The sequence below is a fragment of the Pieris napi genome, chromosome 19 (assembly GCF_905475465.1).
Source record: "Pieris napi chromosome 19, ilPieNapi1.2, whole genome shotgun sequence".
Classification (NCBI taxonomy): domain Eukaryota; kingdom Metazoa; phylum Arthropoda; class Insecta; order Lepidoptera; family Pieridae; genus Pieris; species Pieris napi.
In genome coordinates, this window is record NC_062252.1 from 11,248,998 (window position 1) to 11,274,747 (window position 25,750).

At 30.9% G+C, this 25,750-nt stretch overlaps 2 protein-coding genes and 1 non-coding gene across 6 annotated transcripts in view; 1 reads left to right on the forward strand and 2 right to left on the reverse strand.

Annotated features, from left to right (window-relative positions):
• Window positions 1-1,665: 1,665 nt before the first annotated feature.
• On the reverse strand, window positions 1,666-4,238 carry LOC125059304 (40S ribosomal protein S11). 2 transcript variants are annotated; one of them, XM_047663679.1, is made up of 4 exons: window positions 4,120-4,238; window positions 3,261-3,377; window positions 2,126-2,331; window positions 1,666-1,809 (listed from the first exon to the last, which is right to left on the reverse strand). In XM_047663679.1, exons 1-4 carry the CDS (start codon window positions 4,129-4,131, stop codon window positions 1,686-1,688), a joined length of 459 nt encoding a protein of 152 aa, XP_047519635.1. In that variant the 5' UTR covers window positions 4,132-4,238; the 3' UTR covers window positions 1,666-1,685. The 2 variants fall into 2 exon arrangements, with proteins under 2 accessions (XP_047519635.1, XP_047519634.1); XM_047663678.1 differs by lacking the exon at window positions 3,261-3,377 and adding an exon at window positions 3,414-3,542 and having other exon boundaries at window positions 4,120-4,217.
• Window positions 4,239-4,487: 249 nt separating this feature from the next.
• Window positions 4,488-25,750, forward strand: part of LOC125059303 (golgin subfamily A member 4) — a 63,690-nt gene continuing 42,427 nt past the window's right edge. For 2 of the 3 annotated variants that reach the window (XR_007118635.1, XM_047663676.1), the window contains exons 1-14: window positions 4,488-4,852; window positions 5,495-5,652; window positions 6,697-9,264; window positions 9,969-10,146; window positions 10,549-10,624; window positions 11,064-11,166; window positions 11,847-11,936; window positions 12,055-12,213; window positions 13,033-13,203; window positions 16,328-16,489; window positions 16,703-16,833; window positions 16,951-17,617; window positions 18,290-18,399; window positions 19,160-19,277. Coding sequence is in view for 2 of the 3 variants with exons in the window: in XM_047663676.1 (XP_047519632.1) it covers window positions 4,768-4,852; window positions 5,495-5,652; window positions 6,697-9,264; window positions 9,969-10,146; window positions 10,549-10,624; window positions 11,064-11,166; window positions 11,847-11,936; window positions 12,055-12,213; window positions 13,033-13,203; window positions 16,328-16,489; window positions 16,703-16,833; window positions 16,951-17,617; window positions 18,290-18,399; window positions 19,160-19,277 (4,776 nt within the window). In the remaining variant the exon portion in view is untranslated. Of the gene's footprint in view, window positions 4,853-4,876; window positions 4,908-5,494; window positions 5,653-6,696; window positions 9,265-9,968; window positions 10,147-10,548; window positions 10,625-11,063; window positions 11,167-11,846; window positions 11,937-12,054; window positions 12,214-13,032; window positions 13,204-16,327; window positions 16,490-16,702; window positions 16,834-16,950; window positions 17,618-18,289; window positions 18,400-19,159; window positions 19,278-25,750 lie in introns of those variants that run through there. The other variant, XM_047663677.1, reaches the window with a different exon arrangement.
• Trnak-cuu lies at window positions 15,769-15,841 on the reverse strand. Its single transcript has one exon. It is a non-coding gene; the product is annotated as a tRNA-Lys (tRNA).

Sequence of the window (25,750 nt, forward strand, 5' to 3'; positions counted from 1 at the left end):
TAGCTGAAATAAACAAGCTTTGCTGTGTTCTCATCTGTAAGATCGCGTATCTTTTTTACTGCGAACGCTGCGGAACTTAGCCTATTCGAAAGACCTTCTATGTGTCGGCCCCACTGGAGTTTACTATCTAAAGTAATTCCCAAGAACACCGCATTATCAACAAAGTCTATTTCCTCGTCTTTAATTATTATTTGAGAATGACTACTTTTTACATTTGTAGTTTAAATTTAACACATTTTGTCTTCTTTTCGTTTAACTTAAGATTATTTGTATTAAATCAGTGAACTACACTGGAGATGGCACTATTTACGTTATCAAGTGATGGATTTTGTCGTTTCACTTTAAATAAAAGCGAAGTGTCATCAGCAAACAGTACTATCTCGTGAAGCTCCTTTACAAGAAATGGCAGGTCATTTATATAGACAAGGAATAAGAAGGGACCAAGTATGGAGCCTTGCGGTACTCCCATAGTGACAGAGGATCCCTGTGATATAGCTCCATTTACATTTACCTTTTGAATTCTATCGCTCAGGTATGATTCCACAAGATTTAGCGCTTTTTCGCCAATGCCATAGTGTTGAAGTTTCTTGATTAGGATTTCGTGATGGACACAGTCAAAAGCCTTTGATAAGTCGCAAAAAACTCCAATGGCATCATGAGAATTTTCCCAAGCATTTAAAATCTCGGAAATTAATTGAATGCCAGCATCTGCTGTGGAGCGACCTCTTGTAAAACCATACTACTGGCTATGCATAATTTTATTATTATTAAAATGTATCAATAATTGTTCAAGAATGATTTTTTCAAAGATTTTACTCAAAGCCGGCAGCACAGATATGGGTCTAAAATTTGTGGGGTCCGAAGTGCTGCCCGTTTTGAATAACGGTGTGATTTTACTTATCTTCATCTGGTCTGGAAAGACTCCACAATCTATACATTCATTAAATATTATAGCCAACTCTGAACTGATAGTATTGATTACTGATTGTAAAATGAAAACAGATACACCCCAAAGATCTTTAGTTTACGCTTGTCAACCCTGGGAGACAAGTGTACGCGTAGGCTGCTGGCTGATTATTTATTTATTTCATTTTTATTTGTTGATGTTGGTATTAAAATTAGTCTAAGTTGTAATTACCTACTAACTAAAATAGATCTATGTCATCTAATTGGAATGGTACATTTTTATTATTAATCCCACGAGATCTCGGTTACATTCCCTACTTACAATAGAACTCATTTAAGTACCCACTAAAATTAATCTGCTGATAGATTAACGTAACAATGCGTCTTTCCTGCGTTACATAGTTTACAATCAAACCACAACTGGCAACTAGTTTGATTCGAATTTTTAGTTTTTTATAGCATATAATAATATAAGCATATCTCGCATTTCTGAACTTTTATAAATTATTCACATCCACGCAAAAAAAATATTTTACCTAGTATTGTCTTTGATTTACATAACCTTAACACATTTTACCTACTAATCTCCAAAAACTCTTATTACAGGATACAGTAATAATTCCAGAGTTTCAATTTTCATTTAAGCAATGGCATATCACTTGATTGCCTGTTTTATTATTCCTATCTATAACATCATGAATACAATGAAGCAGCTGCATAGAAATTAGCAAGGTTATAATTACAAATGAAAAGTAGTTGTACTTATATAGTAATTTTATTTAGAACTTTCTGAATGACTTCTTGGATCCCTTTCCTTTGGAAACCTTCAATACATTGAATCGCACCGTCTTGGAGAGTGGCCGGCATTCGCCGATAGTGACGATATCCCCTAGTTCAACGTCTCTGAAAATATAAAATAAATTATTTATTATTGATGTTACATAAAATGATATCTTTGCTTAGTTACAGCTAAATTCAGATGTTGGGTTAAAACACGTTTATCGTCATATAGTCTTCAGAAGACCGTCGTGTGAGTATCATCATTATTCCTTGGCGCGTTTTGAATTCACTAACACAATACTAATAATGTATAAAAAGATGATGTTTTTCTGACTCTTATTTGAACTAGAAAAATGTGTTTAAAAAGCAATTTTTAAATAATTCATATTTTTTATAAATAACTGTAAAAATTGCATATAGACAGACAAAAAGAACATACCTGAAGCAAGGTGACAAATGTACAGACATATTTCTGTGTCTCTTCTCAAATCTGTTATATTTAGGCAGGTAGTGTAGGTAGTCACGTCTGATGACAATAGTGCGTTGCATCTTCATTTTTTGGACTACTCCAGTCAGGATACGACCACGGATTGAGACATTGCCAGTGAAGGGGCACTTCTTGTCAATGTAGGTACCTTCAATTGCCTGAAGAATTAATGAAAATTAAATATTTAAATAAATTTTTAGTTTGCCATTGTGATAACATAACAGCACAATCTTTATAATACCATTAACTTTAAAAAAAATTAAATAAAAATGTGTATTATTTTATTAACTTAGTCCTGAGGCTAATGGCATTATAAAAAAAAAGAAAAGTCCAATCAGAGTTTGGGTTAAAACACGTTCATCTTCATTTTGTAATCAGAAGACCGTCGTGTGAATATCATCATCTTGGTTTATAACATAATTTAATTTAGAATTATCAAAACTTTTAGGTATATCAAATATTATGATATTAATATCATAAAAATATTTTGATTATAATAGAATATATTATACAGCATTACTTTGTATTTACATTTAAAGCATGATATTTTCAAATTGTCTTCACTTATAATTATATTTTTTTATAAAGACATTTAATGATATTAAAAAAATCAGGCTTTATATGATACCTTATTAGCACAATAAGCCTAAATAGAGTTAGTCACCTGTGTAATTATGATAAAATATTTTTAGCAAACATGAGTTTCATAAATACATAATTGTATATTTGAATATGATGTAAAATAGTGAAATTAGCATAATTAGTTTTAAATTGTCTTGAGAGTATAGCAAATCCATGTAGACCCATATAACTTAAGCATAAGTATAGCCACTATTATAATTGTAATATTAACATGCATCTTACCAGCCCACATGGATGATGATTTAGCAGTGTATTACATAGACCAGCATGTGTATAAGTAAACAAATTAAAAATGTCTTAAAATATTTCTTATTGTGATAAACATAAGTTAATCAGATTAACTTATAAATTGATTAATTAAATAAGACATTTTTAAATTACAGCCAAAAATCCCTTAGCAACGATGAAGCCACCACCTGAATAGCAACTGTAAACAAAATCAGACCTCTCTTGGAGTTTTGAATCCTAGACCAACATTCTTATGATGTCTCATGTCCTTCCTCTTCAGACCCCCTTTACGGTTGAGGAACACCGTCAACTGTTTCTGAAACGCTTTCTCTGTCTACAGAAAAAAATTACACATTAGTATTAAGTTTACCTCTCGAGGAGTTTTAAAACCGAGACCCACGTCTTTGTGGTACCTCAGTGGTTTTCTGCTACGTTTCACACCAATTCCCTTTTTACGGTTTAAAAACACTGTTGGTTGCTTTTGGAATGAACGTTCCGTCTGCAAGTTTAATTATAATTAGTTTGACGGAGTTATTATACAAAATTTAAAAATAATACGAGACAACCACGTGAAATAATAAAAAGTAGTTCTAACATAAAAAATACATAAATTAAGATAACAAAATTAAACCTGTTATTTTGGGATACGGGAGTTGATAAATCACACAAATAGTACTTTAATAGTGTATATTGTATGTGCAACCCTCGTTTTTACCTTATAGTAGCTGCTACATAGTTATTATTCTCATCCACACACACACACACAACCTAACCTATATTTCATAACTATATAGGTCCATATGTTGAAGTTCACTTTAATTATTTATTAAACCATACAAGCATTTGCTGGAATTAACTGAATCCATAATGTGCAATATCTGGTTTAAAATAATTATCAAAACAGTTAATCGATACTTTTCCCACGTGGATGATATCAAAACCATTCTTATATTAAAAGTATAGTTTCTAAAATTAATTATCCGCATTATTGAAAAGATGTTTAAAATTGAATTGGCACAAAAACTAAGAAAATAACACTAAAAAATTAATAAAATAACAGGAGATTCGGCACTAACCTGGTCCGCCATTTTGCTTGACAACGAAAAGAAATGGCATAGATCATAGAACCCTATAGTGGGCCAAGTTAGTGCATTGACATTTAACGAGTATGCTCTACTGTCTATGTGACAGATAAATTTATTATATTTCCATAAAATAAAAAAAAAAAAAAAAAATTATTATATTTTAACAACAATTTATAAGGAAAAATTAGGAATTAAATCTTGCAAACTTATGCATAGCTAAATAGCAAATCATAATAATTTCTACCTGTATTTTGTAATACTTTCTCAAGACTAACTAAATCTTATAGAATACCAAGAACCAAATTTATTATGTTGGTAACTTTAAACAATCTAAAAAATAAGTGCATCCCAAAGTGCAGGAGCACTGAGCACCTGTCAAGATTCTTAAATCTGTCAAAACGAAAACGCAGAAAATTGTTATGAAAATATTGAACGGTTTTTATTAAATCTTATAACTCGACAGAAATTTATTTTTTTGCATATTCATTCAAATGTAATTTTATATATAACTTTCTTTTTACTTTATATTTTGTTTTCTTAGAATAGAAATAGTCTTTTTATTGTCTAATGTGCTTACTAAGTATGTGATGCCTGTGAATCTTTTGTTTTGCAATGAAATCTCAAGTACTTTAATTTGATATGGAAGAAGTGAGGCAATTGGTGCAGGAGGAAGGTAGGGAGGCAAGAAACTTAGTGGCGTATCATGTTACCGTGGAAACCCCAGGTAATTGTCACAAAGTAGCGACGCTTGTATAATTCACAAATGAAACGTTGTGTAGGTGTGTTGACTGTATTATTGAAGCATGTTATGTTGGTACTCGAGCTAAAAATATTTTACTTAATCAATATTTGATCAAGTACAAAGTAACAATTTCTGAATATGCATGAATAATTGTTAATATAAATTTATTCCATGTCATATTATTTAGACTGAACATCATCATCATTATTAAAGCTTGTATCTGAATGTTAATAAGAATTTTCTTTATTAAACCATTTAAGTGTTGCTTTTAAATAATATATGTATATATATAATTAAAGTAGTCACAAATCTTAAAAATGGGGTAATACTCCTTTATAAAAGTAATAAGCAATTAATTTGCCTGGCCAAAACATACCTATTATGATGATAATAATTTTTCCTTTCAATTAGTTATTTAAAATATAATTTGCCTAATTTTATTAACTATGCCATAAACATTTACAAGTACCTGGGTATAATGCCAACTACTTGTATTATTATAATATTAATATATAATTATATGTACCCTATTATATAATAGACTGTAATAGAAATAATTTATATTAAACTGTATCTTTTTCAAATTAATTTAAGTATTTATGTAGATTTTTCTTTTCTTTAAAGCTTCCAAGTTATCTCGTAAACCTCCTCGTGCATATCCACCTCCACCAAGACCACCAGTTCGAACGACGAGGCTCCGGTCAGCATCTGCAGGCCGAGATAAACGATCTGAGCTCCGTGCACGATACTGGGCATTGTTATTTGGTGATTTGCAAAGAGCTGTGAGTACTATATATATATTCCTTAGTTAGGTAATTTTAATTTATTAGATAACAAAAGTCAAATGTAATTTCTATCAGTATCATCAGTATATTAGTTAGTAGTATTTATCAATTTCTATCAGTATTATCAAGTTAATCTGTTCTAACCTTTTGATCAATAAATTTTATACATATATTTGAACCAAATATCATTTGGTAAGTAAAATTTATTTTTAATAATAGCTTCGATTCTGATTTGGTAAGTGCCAACTGTGCCAAGGTTAATGGGAAGTTGCATCAAATAAACATTTTCTTGAAGCATCAGAACCACCCCATTGGGCAAGCAGCTAGTCATCTGTCTTAAAGAAAAATTTTTAGTCAAGTAGGCAGTTCAGTGAGTCATACTTTGTAACAATGACACAAGGCAGTGAAATTATTGATTTGATGGATTTAGGTCGAACTGTATTGATGGCTTAGTTACACTTGAAATTTTAATGTGCAAGTTATTTTAAGCTTGTCTAGGTCAGTTGCAATAGATTAGTTGTCAAAGTAAGCTGGATATGTTAACTAGCAAAATGTTGTTTGGTTTCAAGCAACAATAGTATACAATATACATACATATAACAATAGTGTATATTTATATGCAAAATTAATACTGGCTTATATTGTATATGCAATACCAGTACACAAGCCAGCAGTGTTGGCCAAGTGGCTTCCGCCTGTGACTCTTATCCTTGTGCACATAGGTTTGATCCCTGGCTGTGCATCAATGGATTTTCTGTCTATTGTCTTATGTATGTTTTTAACATTTGCTCAAACCCTGAAGGAAAACATCGTGAGGAAACCGGCTTGCCATAGACCCAAAAAGTCGACGGCGTGTTATGCATAGGAGGCTGATCACCTACTTGCCTACTAGTTTGAGAAAGTATTATGAGACAGAAATCTGAGGCCCAGGTTACACTGTTTTTTTTAAATATATTATTTGTATATGATCTGCACTGTTAAGTTAGGTAAATAGCATGCCAGTGTAGAATGCTGCTTGAATGACAGTAATTTGTTTTACAGATTGGTGAAATATACAACACTGTTCAAGCAAATGAAAATCTCAATGAGTGCCAAGAAGTGATACTTGTTTTAGAGAACTACACACGCGATTTCAAGGCTTTAGCCGAGTGGTTTAGAGTTAAGTGGGATTATGATAACACCCCTCCACCGCAAAGACCACAGAGCCTAGCATGGGAGATTAGAAAGACTGATTTTGTTAAGCCAGAACCAAAACGCGCATATTCTGTTAAAAGTTCCCCTACAGTGTCAGGTAAAAACAGCCCATCATTCTCTGGATATAATACACCTAGTGGAAAAAACAGCCCTAACCCAACTGGGAAAGTGAGTCCAGGAAGTGGAAAAATAAGCCCTAGGGTTGGTTCAGGCCATTCCAGTACCAGTCCTAAGGCAAATATTGAGTTCTTTAGCAACAAAATCAATACTTCTAAAATTACTGCAAAACCAGAGCCAAAAATTGCAAAAGAACTGTCTAGACTTTCAGATATCAAGGAAAAAGATGTTAAAGAAATATGCGAGGATGCTAAAGTATATGAAAAAAAGGATGATATGGATATATTAAAACCGAAAGTGGTGGAAATAGGACATGCCAAACTTAGTCCTTGTGCATCTCCAAAGTTGGTGGTCATTAAGTCACCAAAATCCTTGACAAAAAAGGAGAATGTTAATAACAAAGTTCAGGATATATCAGACCATGCTCAGTCAACTGTTGACAGACTTAATGTCATGGAAAATGAGTTCTTAAAAAAACAAATGATGGAAAATAAAGCAAAAAATGATAATATGATCAACAATGGCATAGAGGCTGACAAGCCTTTTAATAATTGTGATTCTATTGAAAAGGGTTGCTCGGATTTAAAAGTAAAGAACAATAGCCAGTTAGTGATTGTCGATGCTGATAGACCAGCCATTGGTGATATTAAAATTGCTATTGAGAATGAAAAAACAGCTGATAACACTGCTGAAGAACGGCGCACAGAGACTTCTATAATTGAAAAACAAATTGAAGGAGAGAAAACGAATGAGCAAGACTTACTGCTCGAACAAGTGTTTATTGAAAATGACTTAATTTCGAATGCACCAAAGGACAGTCAAATTCTTGAAAATAAAGATGAAGGCACAGATTCTACTTGTCAAAAAGATTTTGAACTCAACAAAAATAATTCAGAGGTGGTAGTTGAGGAAGTGGATGAAAAAACAACTTGTACGTATGAGACTGACAAAAACTCCAAAAAGGACACAGACATGAAAAAGCCCGAGGCTAAGTTTTCCAAGCCAGCATACTCTCAAGCAGCTGCTAAGCCTAAAGCTACAAGCCAGACAGAGAAACCAATCAAAGCAGAAACTAAACTGCCTATAAAATTAGCTAGAAGCTCAACAGTTGTAGAACTACGTCCACCGACAGTCAAAACTCAGAGGCCTTTTCAAAAAAGAGCCCAAACGAGCAAATGCAGTTATCCATTTAATTTAACCACCGGAAGACCAAGCCTTTTCGATACAGTTCCATCTACTTCAATCAACAGAGGACAAATTGTAACAAAGAAAACGTCAATTAGAACTATCCACATGGGATCGGGTGACGCCAAATCGGGAAATAGATTAAACCTTAGAACTCGCCCACGGCCTTCCTCTTTAAGACTCAATGAAAAGGGTGATAAACGTGAAAACGTAAGCGTCTTCATTGAAAAATCTGTCGAAAATCCTATTGCAATCGATATGGTTAGAAATGAATCGAATGAAAGTATTAAAACACTCGTTCCGGAAGATTTGCAGGCAACACAAGATATAAGCTCTTCAGGAGTTAATATGTACAGTAAAAATGATAACGATGGGTGGTTAACTGTGAAATCAAGGCGAGAATCTAAAAAGCAATCCAAAAGCCACTGGGCTAATCGCTTCCGTCAACCGACAGCTACGGCAAGTCTTCCAACATTAAACATGTTAGAGTCGCCCAAAGAAGAAAACCCTATATCGATTGATATTAAAGACAGCGGTGACCGTGCTAAATCCGAACAACCACGAAAGGTTGAAAAAGAAAAAAAGTCTGAAAAGACTATAAAATCTAGCAAGAAATCTGAAAAAAGAGATCCTACCATGAGGCGACAAAAATCCGATATTACCGGACTGAAAACGCGCTCATCAAAAAACAAAGTGCTGACGAAAAAAGCTGAAAAAGCCAAAAGCGTCTCAAAAGAAAAAAATCGCTTACACTCCTCGCTGGAAAGTCTTACCATGGGCTTAACACGATCCGAAGAAAGTGTACACCAAGAGTTTGATTTTGATAAATGGAAAGCTGAATTTAAATCGACATTTAATTTTTTGGAAGAAGACGATCACATCTCTGATCACAATGAAATATTAAAGACCGCCGATCCATCCGAAATGTCGGAAATCGCGGAAATGACGTCGCAAATTGAGGAGAACGAACGGAAGATTAGTTTGGCTTTAGATTTTCAGTCGGAAGTCGACCAGCGTAAGCTTTGCGAAGAAGAAGATCTTTTGAACAGGCAAATCATGGAGCTACAACAGGTGTCTGACATCGATCTTGACACGGAAACTGATGATACTGAGGTAAAGATTGTTATTCTTAAATATACTGTTCACTAGCATAAGAAAACTTTATTTGAATACTATTTGTTTTCAACGAGTCTTAACTCTTTGCTTGTATATTTTAATTCAGCTTAAAATGTATTCGATTTAAGCCACTTATCTCTACCAGAATTATTGAAATTAGTCATATGCTGTAAACTTCATACAAACTATATTTCATTTGTAGAAATGCATTTTTTGTAATAGTTTGAATAACATTAAGAATTTTACAATAAAAGTGGGCTGAAAAGTTCGTAGGATAACTTAGAAAAAATAATATTTCCGATGGAATTTGATTTGATTATACAATATAAGAAATATCACAAACCACTTCTTAACGGTTGATTTTCCTGGTGCAGAGTCCAGAGTCTTGACTTCAATAATATTTTATTAACGGCAAAATGGCTTTAGACGAAATTCCTTTTTACCATTTTTTTCCTTCACTCTAAATACTATATCCCACAGACTAATAGTACGACAGTTGTCAGATATATACACGTGTCTTGGTACACTTGAAGGTTAGGGCTAACTTAAACTCATATTAAATTAATACTAGAAGCGCCATCTATGTGTTAGCCTACGAACTTTTTAACCTACCTAATAGGTGTAGAAATTATAAGATATTTAACTGTGAAAAATACGGTAACACAGTTCAGTACACTTAATAACACTTATAATATTTTTAGACTGACGCAGAAATCCCCTTAGAAGAACCGGCTTCCACCCCAGTGCCGATGCCAGAAGGCCTGGGGTCTCTTACGGCCAGCCTAGAAGACCAGTACGAAACGGCCTTAGCTGGGATGTCCTGGGCCGAAAGAGTTGATACGCTCGTGGTGTTGGAGGCCCTCGTGGCAAGGGATCCTGGTGAGTGGACGAGAGAACTTTTTGTAGTAATGATATGAAACGAGACATAATTATTATTTTATACATACTTTTACGTTGAGAATCTTTGGATAGGCATTTTGTTAGTGGATATTTATTTATTTCTGAAAATTTTCGAAGTATATTCGAACGCAATTTTTCATAGAAATATCTGCTTTCTGAACAAATCCGTACTAATTTGTTTACTAGGCAACACAAGGTGTGGTGATGTTAGATTTTAAGGTTGTGTGACTAAAATAACAAATGAACTGTGAATATTTTAATTGTAACTATTTCTCATTATTTTTTTATTTTATGAAATATATTATTCCTGTCCATCTTTGAGATGGAGAATGGCACCTTTTTATAATACAGTAGAATGAAAACTGTGCTTTCGGTTTGTAGGCAGGGCTCAGCAATTGCACGCTAAGCTTTCTCAAGGCATAAAACGACGAGGGAGTCTACAAGATGCTTTAAGAAGGTATATAAAAACTTCTGAAATTGTACATTGTGTTTAATAAAAAAATAATTTTAAGAAAAATTAGTATAATTTATAGTAAGGACAACTTTAGTTTTAAGTAATTAAATTTCTACTATGTTTCTACAGGTACCATGGGGCCGTTCTAGTATTATGTAAGCAGGTTTGGTGATTACGTCAACAGTAATTATTTACTTTTTTACACATATCATCCACACATTGTCTATATTTGAAAACGAAATGCATTACAAAAAATTAATACGTTTATGAACTATAATTTTTGAGAGCTTTGCTTACTTTTGCTGACAAGAGAAAGGGGGGGGGGGGGGTCAATTGCAGTAAATCTGCTTACGTAATACTTAAACGGCCCCCAAGGTCAAACCACTGCTGAGTGGGTTTTTAGTTCCCCTTAAACCTGAAAATTAAACTGGTTTCTGAACAGATTACAGGCAAAACAAGCTCGAGCGGAAAGACAGCGCATGTCGTATCAGACAGAGAGGGCTAAACGCATTCATCAGCTGTTGGCCAGGGTAGAGGAAGTGAAGGTATGGAAAATAAATATATTATTTCCTGTTACGGTTTCCATTTGTTATCGAATCTATTAACTTTCAGCCACGCATATCTCTAGAATTTATTGAAAGTAGTAATATGCAGTGAACAAGGAACATGGTCACTTGTCAACTGGATTCTTTAAATAGGCCACTCACGTAAAACAAAGAATAGATTGATAAATAAAAGTCTATTCTCTCGGGGCTTAACTCTGACGTTTTTGGCAATTGGAACGCTTATGAAACAAAAAAGTGTGGAAAACGTACAGCCTTGGTTCGTACAATTGACTTACTTGAGTAAAAGACAAATGTCCCCCAAGTGGGACAGGGGGCGTCCAGCGTAGAAAACCAGCCTGATCGTTCCTGGACAGCTCTCTTAATTTCACTCCACGTCATTCCAGCTTCCTTCGCCTCTACAATGATGCTTCGTTGCCAGGTCTGTTTTGTGCCACCTTTCCTTTTGCCTTGAGGGTTCCAGACGAGAGCTTGCTTGGTAATGTGACTTTCATCCGAAGCGTATGGCCTACCCATTTACAATTTCGACGTTTTATAGACCTGTCAATTGCCACCTCATTGCATAGCTCCCATAGCTGATGGTTGGAGATTCTCGATTCTCAAGTGTTATCGGTGACATATGTTTTATTCAAATATTTATACTTAATTTGCTTGTGTTTTAGCTCGCTAAGAACCAGTTGATAGAAGAAAAGAAGTTGAGAATGGAGCGCCGTCTGCAAAAGGCTGCTGAAAACCGCGATCAGCACTTGAAGGTAACATTTTGCGTAGTTTACAGAAATTATTAATGAATTAAAAAAATAATTAAATATTTGATATAAGTTAAATATTTTAGGTAACAATAAGTAAAGTATTGTGTATATTTCATTCTAGGACATAGTTCGCAAAGCCCACGACGAAGAGGAGAAACTGCGTGAGATTGCGTTCATTAAACAATTAGAAGCGGAGAATCGAAGGCACGAATTCCTGGATCAGTGCAAGTCGTTAACCACTCGACTTCGGCAAATGAGACGAGACCGACTCACTAAACTTGTAAGTATTATGAAATACCTGTTTCGTGATTTTTCCTTATTAATCAAGTAAGTCAACCATTTGTGCCTGACTCGTGTCGGGGTTTGGTTCTTAGACATGCCGGTTTCCTTACTACCGAGATTCGAATGCACGACACTGCTTAATGTTTTGTATGAACTATGTTTTAAAGATTGATCAATTTACGGAGAATAAAGCTGAACATACCTTAATATTTCAAAAAACAAACATAATTCCTTTTAAAAAGCTATATTCTTTCTTGCCAGTTCTTATACTTTCTTCTCATTTACGCTCTTGATTGGATAATTGGCAGTAAAAGTACATTAGCTTCTTATGGGAGGGTAAACAGTTTGTTACGTAACGCGTTACGTAACGCCAGTCGGTTTAGCTTCTATTTCTCTTACGCATACGGAAACGGGCCTCTCTCACTCTAACCCGCAGCGCTAGCCGTATTTCGGACAGACGCTTTCCCCTCTCTCTACTCAGTGTTTAGTGTGCGTTAGATATTTAATGTTCGCATATAACCTCAAACTATCATCGTTTTTGAAAGTGATTATAAAAAATATGATGAAAGAAGCAGAAGATGACCCTCGGAACATTACAGAATTAAATAGTTCAACTTAGATTAGTTTAAGTTATCTATCACTTTCCCGAGACACACATTTTTTTATTGATTTCGTAAGTGTACGTACGTTCAATAAATTATATTTTGATTGAACATAGTTTTAAAAATCACTAAACTACTACTAGGCCATTATATTAATTAAAACTCAGGCAAAAAATTCAAAACTTCCTAAAAATGTGTTTTTGAAATAAATTCAGGAACAAAAAGCAGCTCGCGAAGCAGCCGTCGGAGCTCGGAGACAAGCCTTAGAAGCGGCTAGAAAACTTCAAATGGAGACCTTATTAGAGAAGAGAAAAGAGAGGGATGCAAGATTGGAAGAGATGAAGGAGCAAAAGAAACAGGAGAGGGACGATGCGGCGAGGGAGAAGGTTAGTAGTCTAGTCGACAAGTTGAAAATGGAACAAAATAGAGATACTACTCTTAAAATTATGTGCGATAGCTCATTGGATCCGGAATGACGTCTAGAAAAATGTGCTAAAAGCGTGTATTAGCACATAAAAAATTGCAAAAGTTATAGACCATTAAAGATGAAAAAATAATGGCATTTAGTTTTTTGCCAATATTTAATAAACTATTAATATTTAAGAAATTTCAAATAAAGATTCTGAAAGAGGAGGAAATTTCTAATAAAAAACTCTCGACTCCCAGAACTCTATCTCCATTATTTATAATGTTAATTTAACGCTGAAAATAGGTCTGCGGTTGACATTTTTAGGATTCGCGCGTGGCGTCAAAAGCGACTACGGCACATTAATTAATTTATTTAAGGTATTGAATATTTTTTTTTAAATTTGAAAAAATTATGGTGTGTTCTGAAAACTATAATTAATTTATTCCCGTTGAAAATTTTACTTAAAGTTTATTTTTCAACAAGTTAAATAATTGTTAACTAACGAAATTTTCTCGAACGACCGTCTTAATTGTAAGTGAAAAAAAATGTTTAAATAATGGTCGTAAAAATATTTCGCTTCGTAGAGCCTTTTTTACATACATACTTAACAAGATCGTGCCATAAAAGTTAAAAAAATATTTATACTTTGTTTATAACAATTTTTTTACTTAAACAAAAACTTAAAAATCCATGTAATGATGTTAAAAAAAATTTTTTTTTTCTAAATCATCATATAATCGTTTTTTTATTAATACAAGATATTTATTGATTTGCAAAAAAAAAATTCCCGCCATTTGTTGATAATTTTTTTTTAAACAAATTGATTAAATCAATATTTAAAAAAAAAAATTTAATACAACTTTATTACATTAAAAATTTTATGATTTTTAAAAAAAAATTTTTTCCTTAATAACAATTTTTAATTGTTTATAATCGTTTTTTTTTAATTTTCTATTGTTTAAATAATTAGTTAAGAAATTTTTTTTTCCTAAAAATCATAATTGACAGTCTTCTATAAAGTAACAGAAAAAAATTTTTTTTAATCAACAATTCTATTGTTTATTAACTTACCAATATGTTATAAACAAATATTCAACTTTTGTTTATTTTTTTTCTAAAACTTCTAAAATTAACAAAAACAACCATATATAACAAAGTATAGAAAAAATTTTTTTTAATTTTAAATAAAAGTAATATTCATGATAATCAAAAAATTTACAAAAAAAATTTTTCTATACTTTGTTATATATGGTTGTTTTTGTTAATTTTAGAAGTTTTAGAAAAAAAATAAACAAAAGTTGAATATTTGTTTAAATAACATATTGGTAAGTTAATAAACAATAGAATTGTTGATTAAAAAAAATTTTTTTAAAAATTGTTATTAAGGAAAAATTTTTTTTTTAAAAATCATAAAATTTTTAATGTAATAAAGTTGTGTTAAATTTTTTAAAAAAAATATTGATTTAATCAATTTGTTTAAAAAAAAATTATCAACAAATGGCGGGAATTTTTTTTTTGCAAATCAATAAATATCTTGTATTAATAAAAAAACGATTATATGATGATTTAGAAAAAAAAAAATTTTTTTAACATCATTACATGGATTTTTAAGTTTTTGTTTAAGTAAAAAAATTGTTATAAACAAAGTATAAATATTTTTTTAACTTTTATGGCACGATCTTGTTAAGTATGTATGTAAGAAAGGCTCTACGAAGCGAAATATTTTTACGACCATTATTTAAACATTTTTTTTCACTTACAATTAAGACGGTCGTTCGAGAAAATTTCGTTAGTTAACATTTATTTAACTTGTTGAAAAATTAACTTTAAGTAAAATTTTCAACGGGAATAAATTAATTATAGTGTTCAAAACACACCATAATTTTTTCAAATTTAAAAAAAAATATTCAATACCTTAAATAAATTAATTAATGTGCCGTAGTCGCTTTTGACGCCACGCGCGAATCCTAAAAATGTCAACCGCAGACCTATTTTCAGCGTTAAATTAACATTATAAATAATGGAGATAGAGTTCTGGGAGTCGAGAGTTTTTTATTAGAAATTTCCTCCTCTTTCAGAATCTTTATTTGAAATTTCTTAAATATTAATAGTTTATTAAATATTGGCAAAAAACTAAATGCCATTATTTTTTCATCTTTAATGGTCTATAACTTTTGCAATTTTTTATGTGCTAATACACGCTTTTAGCACATTTTTCTAGACGTCATTCCGGATCCAATGAGCTATCGCACATAATTTTAAGAGTAGTATCTCTATTTTGTTCCATTTTCAACTTGTCGACTAGACTATAGTCATTTTGAAATCACACACAGTCTACCTTCATTTGCATGAATTGTGGGAATTATTCCAGTAACAATGAATTTTACCTAAATTGATGATCTATCCATTGAAGTATGTTATACGACTGAGCTAATATTCTAAAGCACTAAGGAACTTTAAAGAAACCAGTGAACAAATTTGATAATCCATCAGTACTATTAAGTACAGTATTAATAATAAAATAAAAATAAAAAAAGTGTGTCGCCCAACGTGGGGCTCGAACCCACGACCCTGAGATTAAGAGTCTCATGCTCTACCGACTGAGCTAGCCGGGCTGTGGCAGTATGTATGAAATTAGCCATTGTAAACAGAATAATAATGGCTTAATGGTTCGATGTAGTAATTATAAATTTGTATAATAATTATGTGACAGCTCCCCTAGTAATTTAAATATACATATTTTAAATGGTTCTTGAAGTTTATAATAATTATTGGACGTTTTAACTTTAGTACTTTAATCTGTTTCTTTTATCAGAACAATCATAATTTAACACGAGGCAATCGAAAGAGTAAAAAGATTGATTTGATTTCTTAAATATATCTATACATCATAGTTAAAGTTTGCGAAAATTTTGGCTCGTCTACAATAATATAATTATAAACAGCGATAATGAATGTTGTTTTAATAATGTAAAGTGTATTTTTAAATCATTGTTATATTTTTGATTATATATAGATTATTATAACGTTGTAAGCAGCATAGCATTTAAAGGTAATTGGACGATGCACTTTATATATATGTTTATACAAACACTTTACAGGCGGAAGCAGTAAAATCTCGATTATCAGCCCTTGCGGAAGCAGCAGAATTGGAAGCCGACGCTCTCAGGTCTCGGATCCGGGACAAGCAGGACGCTAGCCAATTGCGACACACGTCTCACCTGCAGGCTATAAGGGAGAAGGCCACCGGACCAAGGCAACCGGTGAGATTTCCCCTTCATATAAATATATTATTAGTTTGAGGTGTTCTTATGACTTTTATATGTATGGTCAATTTAAGAATAAAATGTCAATACAACTCTTAAAAATCGAAAGAAAGTGGAAACTTTTGTCGTGTCTAAAATTTTTTGTTTCTTTGTTTTCCTACTTTCAATTAAATCTTTTAAATTAAATGTAAAATGATTCTTAATTTTTAGACGACTTCCGAAAGTCACGACAAAGATTCCCCAGATGAAGCTGAAAAAGAAGAGTTGGAGAAGAAAGAGAAAGATAGGCTCAAGTTTGCTAAGAAGAAAGCTAGGAAGATGAAACAAAAACTTCTTGCCAAGTAAGTGCAATTATTAAGAAGTAAAATTGAAAAGATTTCTGTATTAATAAAAACATCAGAAAGTACCTAATGCCATATTACTAGTAATAAAACCAATAAAATTCGCATTTTTTTCAGCGGGGCAACTCAAACGATATTCGACAGTTATTCAATAAACCCAATAGAAAAATTATTAACTCCGCCGTCTATTGTAAAGACCAACAAACTAGTCTGTCAATTAAATAGTATCCTTCAAAATATAACGAATAATATTCATAATGATAACAGTGGGGAACCTAAAAAGAAAGCTAAAAATAAAAATGGAAAGAATATAGACAATAGTGAAAATAATAATAAAAATCCAACAGCAGATGTTAAAGCTATAGAGATGAATAATGAACTGAATGGTATTATATCAACAAATAATAATAACGACGATAAATTCGATATTCCTAACGGTCCTGGTAAAAACAAAAAGAAAAAGAAAAAATCAGAGAACGAAGAAAAACTACCAAACGGTGTCGAAACAAATAAAAAGAAAAATCTTAATAAAAAAGATGTCGATTCGGAATCGTCTTGCAGCAGACGAAAGAAAAAGAAGAACAAAGATGTAATAACGGAGTTTGATTTCGACTTAGAAGAAGATAATAAGAAGAGAAGGAAACGCAATAGAAATAGTGAAATGGCGAATCTCTTGAATGATATAAATAAATGTAGAGCCCGCAAAGACAATATCTTTGTGGATGGACCCGGAATCGAGAAATTATTAAACGAATTAAATAGAAACGTGGAGAGATTGGAGCCGGTGAGTTTGATTTTAATTATTCTGTTTATTCATCCGACAAGACAATCATTCGTCTGAAGAAGTTACTTTGATACTGTAGATAGCAATTTTAATCAAACACTTTAAAGAAAATATTGAACATTCAATAATTCTTGAAAATACATTCTTTTCTGCTGTCCATTAATAGGTTCAATATGGAATTATAACTAAATCACGAAGTTAATAAACGATTCAATCTAGAAAACAAATATGCAAAGAATTTAGGAGCACTTAATGTTTAAGTTGAGAGAAAAGTTGAGTACTTTTTAGTAATAAGAATAATAAAAGCACTATTAATTTAAAATCGTTACAAAAGTAGAATACAACTTAGATTACATACTTATGTACACGTTTTTTTTCTTTTTTTCATGTTATCCTAATATTAAAGTAGTAAAGATTTCTTCAGTACCGTTGATCGGAACCCCTTCACGGGTAAAGGCCATCTCTATCCATTCATCATCTCATTTCCATTGCTTTCAGTCTCCTTTCGCTTCTATTTCTTCTATCCACCTTTTTTTGAGCGCCCTCTTCTCCTCATTCCCTTGATCCTCGCCATATATATATATTATATGTATGTGTCTAAAACAAACACAACAGACATTATTATTTATCATATAATTTAAAAGTGTATCTCAAATATATCCTATCTCGCAGGATACGACAGAAAATGCAGCTCTGCACAGATACTTGGCCGTCAAAGCCACGTGCCAACTGCTAGGACTTGTGGCTGAAAGAGAAGATATCGCTGCCTCTATCTCTACCAAGTAAGTAACTGTTTAATTAACAAAAATTAAGTACTGTTTATTCTTATTCGGTTACTAGCTGACCCGACAGACATTGAATATTTAATTGGAATTGGCTCTATGATATTTGTAGCGCATCCTGTCAATCTCTGACAGTTATGTAAAATTAATATTATTGTTAAGTTGTTTCCGCTCAAACTCCTTAATTTTTTTCCTTTATTTTCTTTTTGACTATATTAACATATTGTCTGATAACAACAACAGAAGAAAAGTAGAATTAGCAATTGTTCCATCACCAAGGAAATTAAAAATTCATTTGTATATCTTACAAATAGGTTGATCGTAAAGGGATAAAAATTATTGGTTGTATGTTGTATCATAAAAAATAAAAAATTTCATTGAATTTTTATTTAAATTTTCATTTTTGGGGTGGACCCCCCATATCACTTAGGGTTTAGAAAGATAGAAGCCGATTCTCACACTTACTAAAACTAAAAATTTCATAAGAATCGGTCGAGCCGTTTCGGAAGAGTATGGGAACGAACATTATGAAACGAAAATTTATTTATTAGATTATCTCAGAACTCATTTTTTTCTATAAAATTGTTGTTCTTAATATTATGTCGTTTTTCTATAATTTATTTACAATTCTTTTCATGACTGTTTTGTTTTATTAGGATTGCCTAGAAGAGATGGTTTAATATCGATAAGGCTTAATCTTTTTAAATCTTGTTAGTGGCACATAGTTAAACATGAAAATAATGAAAATCTCTTTCATCAGGTGCGTCACAGTGGGTGTGACCTTAATATCTCGTACGCTGAGCTCTTGTCCGATCATGGGTTCGCAACTCGCCGCCACAAATATGACTGTACATCTAATCACACTGTTGGAACAAGTTGTAAGTTATTTGTATACTATTGTTTGATGTAATTCCGATGTATGATATTGCGTCTGTTCCATGGATATTATTAATCTTTATTAATCTAAGACATGGTTTTCCCGCATTAAAAACCGTTTGCTCGCACGTAAAATCAAAACCTATTCGTGCATAACAGGGGTTTGAACCTATGACCCTACGGATGAATATCTGATACTTATGACTAAGGGACGTAGGGTTTTTAATACTAAATAGTATACATACTTAACATTATAGCTACCCGTGTATGATTGACAGACTTTTTGCAGGTAATTATGTCAGAGGTTTTACAAATGTTAATAACATTTTTTACTATAGCAATTTAAGTTTTCAACCTATTAAATTGGATATATATTAGATATAAAATACATAGTAATCAGTGATAACAATTAACCTATGGTTCAAATAATATCATCTCTCTCTACTCCAAAAGGAACAAAATCGAAGTTGGAGGAAAGACTCTTGTATTTGTGCCGTTTAATATTATTTCGCGTAATAGATTTTTATCTTTGCAATAAATATTTTTTTTCGTAAACAACTACATAGTTACCTTACGAAGTTTTTATATTAGATAGAAAGGGTTCGCGTTTTCCGAACGGTTAGCTTTGATGTTCCTCAATCAGGAGACGTCAACCGTTTGCCGAGTTTTGTTATAAATTAGATTTATGGTTTGCTTACGTTTTGAAGGGATGACTTTTGTAGAATTTTATTCGTTTTGCATTTCGTATGTCCGCATACAAACGAAGTAAATGATATTTTAATGGGTTAATTTTGGCATTATGGTAACTCGAATTTAAAAGCGTAGTTTGTGTTAATTTATTTGCTTATCAGTATTCCTACAGCTACAATACTTATACATTACAATATACATAAAAGCCAAAAACGGAATACACATATAAACATAAAAAACGATTACCTACTTATATAAAAAATAAATAAAAATAATATATATATATATCTATTTCCTGCACACTTTCACTTAGATTTGTTTCGTCTTTCACACACGCATCATCACACAGTCATCATATATTCATATCTTTATTTATTTCTTTTTTTACACTACCCTCGCTTTAAAACCAATTGTTAGGGCTAGTTGATCTGGTTCTTAGGGTAGGAAATTAAACACTCCAATGATGACTTGATTTACTATATTTCACACACTGACCCTACGTAAAATGTATAAACACCAACTTGAACAAAGGAATTGCCTGTGCGCATGTGCTACAAGCTGTTTTATCCTTTAGTCCCCACTCTGACTCGACCTTCCCACTTCGGGCAGTTATTCGAGTCAATTCGTAACAATTCGTAAATAACCGAACGAGTCAAATGAGTAATTATTGCACATGCGCACTTGTAGCAAAAGAATATGTTTCATAAATTATTTAGAATATTATTAAATAAATAATAAAAGCTAACAGTCGGCCTTTCCTGACAATGTTTGCGTCTCGCAAAAAAAAGAAAAACAAAAACAATGCTTTGTAAATTACAACTCAAAACAGAAACAAAATTAATTCTATGTATCTTTTAACTTTCATTCTTGAATTACATCTCTTTAGTTAAATTGAACCTAAATTTAATTTATGTTTATTTATAATGGAATAAAAGATACAGGTATCACCTATTTCACGTCATTAAATATGTATCGGTAGAAATCCCTATTCATCGGCAAAGAAGACATGGGGTGTAGGCCGAGAGAAAAAGCCGGCGTAAAAAACTCTCGGTACTCTTTTAAAATATCAAGTCATCAATAATTAACAATAGTCTTATCATATCATATCTACTGTGACCTCTTCATATTCACAATAGTCTACTGTGACCTCTTTACATTCACAATAGTCTTACATAATATCTAAAATCTACTGTGACCTCTTCACATTCACAATAGTCTTATTACTTATATATCCAATCTACTGTGACCTCTTTACATTCACAATAGTCGGACACATCCAAATCTACTGTGACCTCTTTACATTCACAATAGTCTTACATACATACATAACTAAATCTTTTGAGATCTTTTTATGTTCACAATATAGTTTACATGACTAAATCTTTTGAGATCTCTTTATATTTACAATATATTTTACATTAAAGTTCACATCACTAAATGCATTGTGGTCTCTTTAAATTCACCATAAAGTTTACATAACTGAATCTGTTTTGTGATCTCTTTTTATTCACAATAAAGTTTACATAAATATATCTGTTTTATCTCTTTACATTTAAAATAAAGTTAACATAACTAAATGCATTGTGATCTTTTTAAATTCACAATAAAGTTTACATAAGTAAATCTGTTTTATCTCTTTGCATTTAAAATAAAGTTTATATTACTAAATGTATTATGATCTCTTTATATTCACAATAAAGTTTACATAACTAAATGCATTGTGATCTCATTAAATTCACAATAAAGTTTACATAAGTAAATCTGTTTTATCTATTTACATTTAAAATAAAGTTTACGTAACTAAATGTATTGTGATCTCATTAAATTCACAATAAAGTTTACATAAGTAAATCAGTTTTATCTCTTTACATTTAAAATAAAGTATACATAACTAAATGCATTGTGATCTCATTAAATTCACAATAAAGTTTACATAAGTAAATCTGTTTTATCTCTTTACATTTAAAATAAAGTTTACGTAACTAAATGTATTGTGATCTCATTAAATTCACAATAAAGTTTACATAAGTAAATCTGTTTTATCTCTTTACATTTAAAATAAAGTTTACGTAACTAAATGTATTGTGATCTTTTTATGCATTGTGATCTTTAAAATTCACAATAAAGTTAACATAACTAAATGCATTGTGATCTCATTAAATTCACAATAAAGTTTACATAAGTAAATCTGTTTTATCTATTTACATTTAAAATAAAGTTTACGTAACTAAATGTATTGTGATCTCATTAAATTCACAATAAAGTTTACATAAGTAAATCAGTTTTATCTCTTTACATTTAAAATAAAGTATACATAACTAAATGCATTGTGATCTCATTAAATTCACAATAAAGTTTACATAAGTAAATCTGTTTTATCTCTTTACATTTAAAATAAAGTTTACATTACTATATATATTGTGATCTCTTAATATTCACAATAAAGTTTATATAACTATATCTATTGTGATCTCTTAATCTTAATATTCACAATAAAGTTTATATAACTATATCTATTGTGATATCTTTATATTCACAATAAAGTCCTACATAACTGAAACTACTGTGATCTTTTAAGATCACAATAAAGTTTTACCAAACTAAGTCCATTATGATCTCTTTATATTCACAATAGTGAATTTATCATGTGAAATTGATATTCGTATATGTTTTAATTGTACTTTATAATTTATATATTTTTTTGTAAAACTTATGTTTACATTAATTGTCACACATTTAAGATGTAAGATTTTGTAAAATAATTAGTAGATTTAGTACTGTGTGTGATGTCGTAAGCTTATTAACTAAATAAATAAATAAATATTCTAGTCTATGTCAATTATACGAATAAATAGTGCGTAAGTACAAGGTACACATGTCAAAAGTGAAACTTCTTTGTAGATTAATTATTGAGTAATTAAGCTGACCAAATCCCATAATTTAATTTTCCCAGTCTTTCTATATTATTAAATGATACCAAGGCTAATTAAAAACCAGAGCTAAAATTAGTTAAATTAGTTCAATAATATAAGAAATTACTATCATAATTGCTAACTAATGTCCACATTTTGTAATATACCCAAAGTGAATTACCGCAAAAGAAATGTCATGAAAGACTAGGCTCTGCAGTATGTTAACATTCAGCAGAGTCTAACTCATTTGAAGTAAATCAAACTTCTTTATCAGCAATGCCAACTTTGAATGCTCCCATTTAACATGGTGCATGTAAAATTGACTACGGGAGGATTACTAATTCCTCCTTAAAACCTAAACTTGCGAATGCTTGCTTCTTATATATTTTAAATCTCTAAGCAGCAAAAAAAATATAATAATATTAATACCTCATAATATACAGTCTTACTGTGTCGTTGTCCTATAGAGTCATCTTACCAGGTCATCTTTTTCATCTTTACTACCCTTGCTCTCACTTAAAACCAGAAATACCATCAGCTTTCTAATAGTACCCTGATGCGAGGCCCTGTGTAATACAACACCCATGACTGAAATATTATCCAATTGATTATTATCGATTCGCGGTAGAGGGCTCGTTTGTTGTTCTCATGTTAAGATCTAGAAAAATCAAAGCAAAATCAATTCTATTTTAACGGGCAAAATGCACAGCCTAGGACAGTGCACAAATTACCAGTCCTTCAGTTCTGGTTTTTTTATTTTTCCGTTCCCAGTTTGATACTCTGTAAGGCCGTATTACGGGTAATATAATTGTCGCTTAGCTTTATCTTAATTCCTGTACAAGTTTTAAAACCAATCCCTAAAAATTATTTGAAGAATCCCTCAACAAATAAGTATCTATAGTTTCATTCCATTTCCTTATTAACGTTAATCATTAATATATTAACAAATTAACGACTATTCAACAGTAATAGCGCTTTTACTGTTATCATTCTTATTAAATTCATTTCACCATGTCAAAGCGCCAAATGGCGCCAATGTCGGCTGCTATTATCACAATATCGCATTAAGCAATCAACATCAAATTCATAACTATTAATACCTGCGGTATAAACGAAAGGTAGAGGTAAGAAAAAATAGACCGAAGCATTTTATTACTACTTCAATACCTATGAAACTGAAAAACAATCAATGTTAAACTCATCATTTGACACTCAAAACATTTTCGTTTCCTCTTGAGATTCTAGACATCAAATTTGTTCTGAATCTTTCTTTGAAGTAACGCTACATTTGTCCAATCGATTTTAAGAAATATCTTCTATGTTTGGACTAACGATCTACTAATTGTCTCGCCACGGACTTAAATTTGTAGCCTTTTCGTGAGATATACGTAAACTATCATTTAGACCGTACACCGATATTATTTTGCGTCACCTTACTTTGTAGTGGCAACGCCTGCGTAGCCACTCGATCTGCTGCAGCTTCGTGGTAAGTTTAACTTACGACTGCCCTATAGCCTGCACCTACTGCATTGGAAAGCAAGCTGCTTTAGTCTCACCAATGAAACAACCATAAGGTTCGACTTCTATATGCCTCGTCCCTAAAACGACTTCGTAACTCAGGACTAAAACCCTGGATTCTTATTGGGTCTAGTCATACTGGAAACAATCGTTACACAAAAGAAAAACATTGTACATTATTACTCCAGCCATCTTAATCTATAAGGATTGGCGTCGATTCTAAGTAACAAAGACACTCTATAAAATCAAATAATTTTTTTATTAATACATATATTTAAGATAGTTTAGAATATTATTCAACGTAGTAATAAAAAAAAAAATATTGTTTGTATTGATTATATATATAAAACATTTAAGCTTTAATTACCAATAAAATATACTTCAAACAATACGTTTCAATTGAATTTTCGTATAACAAAGTCATAATATGATATTAAACTAACCTTCTACGATAAATGGCGAAAATTATTGTAAAATTTATTACTTTTGTAAATACCTTAATATTAAACTAACTGAACTTCTAAAAATGAATAATTATTTTAAAGTATAAATTATATATGTAAAAACCTTATTATAATAACAGTCACTAAATAATTTCTAAAAATGGTATAAAATATATATATAAAAAAAAAAATTGAAATAATTAGTTCTGTAAAAATATTATAATATTAAACAGACTTGAAACTTCTAAAAATAATAAATTAATTAAATGTAACTTATTATAATATTCAACTTGCCAAATAATTTCAAAAATGGTAAAACATTTATAATAAAGTAGTCTGTAAAAATAAAACTTTATTAAAATATTCAACTCACCAAAGAACCTCTAAAAAAAATGGTAAAATTATTATTATAAAAAATAAATTAGTTCTGTAAGAAACTTATTATAGTATTAAATCGGCTTGGAACTTCTAAAAATAATAAATTAATTAAATGTATCTTATTATAATATTCAAGTTGCCTAATAATTTCAAAAATGGTAAAACATTTATAATAAAGTAGTCTGTAAAAATAAAACTTTATCAAAATATTCAACTCACCAAAGAACCTCTAAAAAAAATGGTAAAATTAAAATAAATTAGTTCTGTAAGAAACTTATTATAATATTAAATCAGCTTGGAACATCTAAAAATAATAAATTAATTAAATGTATCTTATTTTAATATTCAAGTTGCCTAATAATTAAAAAAAAAAAAAATGGTAAAACATTTATAATAAAGTAGTCTGTAAAAATAAAACTTTATTAAAATATTCAACTCACCAAATAACCTCTAAAAAAAAAAAAAAATTTAAAATATGAGACAAAATTAAACTAATTACTTGTGTAATCTGTCGTAAATCTTAATATATAAATT

Bases quoted from the DNA above. Each gene is read 5' to 3' on its own strand.
- LOC125059304 (XM_047663678.1), bottom strand. The intron at 2,332-3,413 runs GTAAACTTAATA...TTAATTCTTCAG, and splicing joins GTTTTAAAACTCCTCGAGAG to GCAATTGAAGGTACCTACAT. The intron at 1,810-2,125 runs GTATGTTCTTTT...TTATATTTTCAG, and splicing joins CATTTGTCACCTTGCTTCAG to AGACGTTGAACTAGGGGATA.